General features: G+C 49.4%; 1 protein-coding gene across 7 annotated transcripts; it reads left to right on the forward strand.

Annotated features, from left to right (window-relative positions):
• Positions 1-242: 242 nt before the first annotated feature.
• ciz1b (cdkn1a interacting zinc finger protein 1b) lies at positions 243-3,148 on the forward strand. 7 transcript variants are annotated; one of them, XM_078789372.1, is made up of 9 exons: positions 244-330; positions 407-779; positions 845-927; positions 1,006-1,043; positions 1,201-1,329; positions 1,397-1,491; positions 1,551-1,629; positions 2,249-2,353; positions 2,415-3,148. In XM_078789372.1, exons 2-9 carry the CDS (start codon positions 760-762, stop codon positions 2,502-2,504), a joined length of 639 nt encoding a protein of 212 aa, XP_078645498.1. In that variant the 5' UTR covers positions 244-330; positions 407-759; the 3' UTR covers positions 2,505-3,148. The 7 variants fall into 7 exon arrangements, with proteins under 7 accessions (XP_078645499.1, XP_078645498.1, XP_078645495.1 ...); XM_078789369.1 differs by having other exon boundaries at positions 245-330; positions 2,249-2,348; XM_078789368.1 differs by having other exon boundaries at positions 248-330; positions 407-518; positions 614-779; positions 2,249-3,148.
• Positions 3,149-6,005: the final 2,857 nt, after the last annotated feature.

Below are 6,005 nucleotides of genomic sequence, written 5' to 3' on the forward strand. Positions count from 1 at the left end.
ACCTGCTCAAATGTCTGGCAAAGATCGTGCGGGCGGCGAGCTTTCACCTGTCACGTGACCTGGCACAGATTTTTAACACGGCTGTGACTTGTGAGGGTGGGCGTGCCCCACGTGACGTCATCACGCCAGAGTCAAGCGTGACCTCAATGTCACACCGTCTTCTCATTCCAGGCCAGAGAGTCCACACACGCGCACACGCGCGTGTCAGGGTGGGGGAGGATGGAGCTGGGGCTGTTCCGGTCTAAAATCACAAGTCAACAAGAAAACAGCAAAGACAGAAGAAGAGACCGACACTGTTAGCATGACGTGTTGTCTTTCCTCCATAAACTAGTCAGTCTGATGACGTAGCTGAGATGTTTATCACGTGACGCCTGCCAAAGTGACCCGTCCCTCCGATGTTTCTCAGCATGCAGCCCTGATGGCCCAAAGCGGTGTCTTTATTCTCCCGGCCGCCAGGGGGCGACAGGGACTCACGACTCTACTCGCCCTGTTAGCATTAGCTTCAGCCGGCCGATGCGGTGAGCTAACGTCATGTTTTGGTGGAGCTAATATCTACCGTTTAGGTACAATTCACCGGTTCAACTTGCCGTAATCGTCAGCTTTTGGACGCTAGGGGCGGCTTGTGTTTGGGCCTGGTGGTAAGGGTGGTGACGATGAGAAGGAAAAGCAGTAGTGCCGTAAAAGGAAGGCCTTGACGACGACAACAACAACAACAACAACACTACTGGACTGCTTGCTACGTTGTGGCGGCGAAGGACGATGGGCAAGAAAACAAACAGGTAAGAAATGGAAAAGACCATCGTCGTTTCCTGCAGTCTGGATCTTGAACTTTGTGCCCCAACAGAGGCGAGGAGGCTGCGGGGCCAACCAATGGAGGCGAGCCCGCTGGGTCACGTGACCAAGCAGGAAGCGAACGTGCCGCTGCGGGTGTGTTTGCTAACTTGTGTTCCGAATCAACACGTGAATCTCTTCGTTTACATTGCTGACTTCTGACTGTGTTGGTAGATGGACTTCGCCCTTCCGGCCACCAGGGGGCAGCAGAGGTCCGCTGCTCGGCTATGTTATGCTATGTGACAGGAAGCTTAGGGGGGCCATCAGTGTGTGTGATGATCGTACCTGCTGATGATGTTATGCTATATTAGGCTATGCTAGGCTATGCTGTATCACGTTTAGCTGACTGATGATGCGTGTTTATGTCAGCTCCACACGGCGGGGTCACTAAAGGTCACCATCCAGCAGAGCAGCGACTGTCGGGAGGTCGCACGCGGGGCCAAAATGGACGACAGGCTCCTCTGTCACGTGTGCGGTGTCACCTGTTCCTCGCTGCAGGTGAGCATGCGCTTCCATGACAACATGGGATTGTTAGTTAGCGTGTGCGTGTGCGTGTGCGTGTCAGGTGTTTGAGGTGCACATGACGGGACCAGATCACATGACCAAAGTGAAGGCCATGACGCGCTCCATCAGTGTCGGCGCGCACACCATCCTGGCAAGGTAGGGACACACACACACCTTGAAGGTGACTGTAAGCCACGCCCACTCCCACCCTCCAGGAGGCGTCGCTGGTGCGACACGTGTCAGACCAACTTCACCGGCGACATCGTCCTCCACCGACGCAGCGGACCACACAAGGTGCGTGACGAGTGATGACATCATCATGTGGAGACGTGTGTGTCCATGTGTGTGTGTCCATGTGTGTGTGTCCATGTGTGTGTGTCCATGTGTGTGTCCATGTGTGTGTGTCCATGTGTGTGTGTCCATGTGTGTGTCCATGTGTGTGTCCATGTGTGTGTGTCCATGTGTGTGTCCATGTGTGTGTGTCCATGTGTGTGTGTGTCCATGTGTGTGTGTGTCCATGTGTGTGTCCATGTGTGTGTCCATGTGTGTGTGTCCATGTGTGTGTGTCCATGTGTGTGTGTCCATGTGTGTGTGTCCATGTGTGTGTCCATGTGTGTGTATCCATGTGTGTGTGTCCATGTGTGTGTGTCCATGTGTGTGTGTCCATGTGTGTGTGTCCATGCGTGTGTGTCCATGCGTGTGTGTCCATGCGTGTGTGTCCATGCGTGTGTGTCCATGCGTGTGTGTGTCCATGCGTGTGTGTCCATGCGTGTGTGTGTCCATGTGTGTGTGTCCATGCGTGTGTGTATCCATGTGTGTGTGTCCATGTGTGTGTGTCCATGTGTGTGTGTCCATGTGTGTGTGTCCATGTGTGTGTATCCATGTGTGTGTATCCATGTGTGTGTGTGTGCAGGCGTGTAAGCGGGACTCGCGGCCCTTCTGTGCGGCGTGCACGCGCCACTTCAAGTCCCCCAGGAAGTTGGTGGAGCACATGAAGTCTGCAAAGCACAAACGTCAGGTGACTAGAGGGTCACATGACTTGGATGGCCCCATTGATGAGCCGTGCGTGTCGCCCGCAGGCGCACCAGGAGGAGGAGCTCATTACTGTGGACGCCATCGGCTGCTTCGAGGAGGAAGTGAAGCAGGAAGCCAACGTGGAAGTCATGTGACTGGCAGAGTGGCGCACCCTGTGCTGGGACGGCCCGCCTTCTCCCTGCCGCTGAGTCATGTGACCTGTGTCGGTGGCCAGGGCTGATGCTTCCAAGCTAACCCGGCTTGCAGCGGGTCACATGACAGGAAGCTCAGGGGGGCGTCAGTGCGTGTGATGATCGTACCTGCTGATGATGTTTACAGTAAAGTGGATAAAATACACGGCTGCTCTTTATACTGCACTTATTAACATTAGAGCCCTCTAGACATGAAGTAGCACCCCTACAGTCACCTGTGACGTGACCACAGCTATTTTGTGTAATAAGAGAAACTAGCACCTTCTGCATCCTTGCTAGTGAAGGCATCCATGACGGGTCACATGACTGCTGCGTAGTGTTCAGTGTGGGATGGTGTTACAGCGGGCGTCCAGCAGGGGGAGCTGCCCCCCCCACCCCTGTGGTAAAGATGCTTTGTGTGTATGAGACCTGGCCACCTTTCTGCTTTAACTGGAAAGCAAGAATGACCTTTGACCCTCAAGCTGCAGCATCACACACGTTCAGAGTCTGTGCATGCAGGGTCCGAGGTCCCATGTGACCTTTGACACCAGGTGGCGCGTTAGCATTAGCAGTGTATGATGATGTTTCATGTCAAAATAAAAGTCTTTAAGTACACTTGATGATGATGATGTGATGAATGCTAGTGTAGTTAGCTAACTGGTGTAGCTAGGTAGTGTTGTGGTAGTGGAGTGTGTAGTGGAGTGTGTAGTGTGTGCGGTAGTGGAGTGTGTAATGCAGTGTGTGCGGTAGTGGAGTGTGTAGTGCAGTGTGTAGTGTGTGCGGTAGTGGAGTGTGTAGTGCAGTGTGTAGTGTGTGCGGTAGTGTTGTGGTAGTGGAGTGTGTAGTGCAGTGTGTAGTGTGTGCGGTAGTGGAGTGTGTAGTGCAGTGTGTAGTGTGTGCGGTAGTGGAGTGTGTAGTGCAGTGTGTAGTGTGTGCGGTAGTGGAGTGTGTAGTGCAGTGTGTAGTGTGTGCGGTAGTGGAGTGTGTAGTGCAGTGTGTAGTGTGTGCGGTAGTGGAGTGTGTAGTGCAGTGTGTAGTGGAGTGTGTAGTGTGTGCGGTAGAGCAGATGTGTTTGCAAGGAGCTTTTAATGAAGCTTTTAATTCCTTTTGTCTGAATGTTCTTTGTGGATCCATTATCTCCAAGGACGCTGGCCTGCCTGACTGCCTGCTGGTCCTTGTGTCGCTTGGCTGCTGCACACTGTGTGTGTGCGTGTGTGCGTGTGTGTGTGTGTGTGCTGGCTAATGGGTCACATGATCAGCTGTCACATTCAAAGTTGACTAAAATGTTCTTTTTTTGGAGACAAGGCCAACCTGTGTGTGTGCGGGGGGGCCGTGGGGGGGCTCACCAGGACCTCGATGTGGGGGTGTGACAGACAGGTCCACTCCTCCCGGACGCCCCGCTTGGACTGTCAAGTCCTAACCTGCAATTAGTGTGACGGCCATGATGGAGATGACTTCCTGTCTGCTGTCATCACTTCCTGTTGGACATGAGGACAGGTGACACATGGGGGGGGGCTAATGGAGCAGGTAGACAGTGAATTCATTAGAGTCATTTATAACCCCCCCCCCCCACTGAGATAAACATTCCTGCTCTTACCGCCTGTCACTCATGTTAGCTTAGCATGAGTGATGATGTTACATTGCTACGTGTACACGACCTAGCTTATCTAAGGGGGGGGGGCATCCCTCCTCTGGATCTTCCCCTGGTTGGGGATCCCATACACATTTGGGGATGGATAGAAACATTATATATCATATCTAACACATATAGTACATTATATAGTATATTATATATGCTGATAAGGGAAATAGATGATTTTTATTCATGAACAGCCATAACATTGCACCCCCCCAAAAATGGAAGATCTATTTTTGTTGTCATGGTTATATTTGTCCAAACACCGATGATGAAGATGACGAAGATGATGAATGCTAATATTTGCCTCATTCATTCCCATACGCTCTTCTTTTGGCCGTGAAACATTTCTCACTCGCTATTTCACTTCATTAACACACAGCTCCATCGTTAATTATGTCCCCCCCCCCCCCACCCCCCCCCCACCCCCACACACACAAGCAGTCATAATGGACACAATAGACACTCATTAGCCGAGCACACAAGGACACAGATGCACGTCTTACAGACAGATGGACACTTTCAACATGTCACCCTCTACACACGCACGCACACACACACACCACACGCACACACACACACCACACGCACACACACACCACACACACACCACACACACACACTCATGCACAAAGAGCAGCTGCTGGTGGTTGCTTCCTACCTGCTGCTCTCATCATCTTCCACACGTTGCTTGGTAGGATGTATTAGCTTTAGCTGTATTAGCAGCCATGCTACTTATATGTACTCTACTCTACTCTACTATACTCTACTCTACTATACTCTACTATACTATACTCTACTCTACTATACTCTACTGTACCACCAGACAATACTTCCTTTTAAGGGGACCTGCACTTCCTTTTGGAATGTCGCCCATCATCCCCAATCCTGGTCTATAACACCAGGAAACCAGTAAATATGGGCTAGCTAACAACGCCGCCATTGGGACGCCATGCATGCTAACAGCCTGCACCTTTGGGACAGGGTTTTTATGGGGGGGGGCTTCATGGTGGGCAGGGGTGGACCCCCATCACAGCACTGTTATAGTCTTATTTACTACATCCACAGTATTTCTACTATCTCCATGGTCTTATTTACTACATCCATAGTATTTCTACTACCTTCATGGTCTTATTTACTACATCCATAGTATTTCTACTATCTCCATGGTCTTATTTACTACATCCATAGTATTTCTACTATCTCCATGGTCTTATTTACTACATCCATAGTATTTCTACTACCTTCATGGTCTTATTTACTACATCCATAGTATTTCTACTATCTCCATGGTCTTATTTACTACATCCATAGTATTTCTACTATCTCCATGGTCTTATTTACTACATCCATAGTATTTCTACTACCTTCATGGTCTTATTTACTACATCCATAGTATTTCTACTATCTCCATGGTCTTATTTACTACATCCATAGTATTTCTACTATCTCCATGGTCTTATTTACTACATCCATAGTATTTCTACTATCTCCATGGTCTTATTTACTACATCCATAGTATTTCTACTACCTTCATCGTCTTATTTACTACATCCATAGTATTTCTACTATCTCCATGGTCTTATTTACTACATCCATAGTATTTCTACTACCTTCATGGTCTTATTTACTACATCCATAGTATTTCTACTACCTTCATGGTCTTATTTACTACATCCATAGTATTTCTACTACCTTCATGGTCTTATTTACTACATCCATAGTATTTCTACTACCTTCATGGTCTTATTTACTGCATCCATAGTATCTGTAGGAGGTTCATAGTCTTATTTATGGGTCATCCACTTCCTTAGGATGGCACTAAGATG

The sequence above is a fragment of the Doryrhamphus excisus genome, linkage group LG3 (assembly GCF_037039965.1).
Source record: "Doryrhamphus excisus strain RoL-2023G ecotype Guam linkage group LG3, RoL_Dexc_Guam_v1.1, whole genome shotgun sequence".
NCBI classification, from domain to species: domain Eukaryota; kingdom Metazoa; phylum Chordata; class Actinopteri; order Syngnathiformes; family Syngnathidae; genus Doryrhamphus; species Doryrhamphus excisus.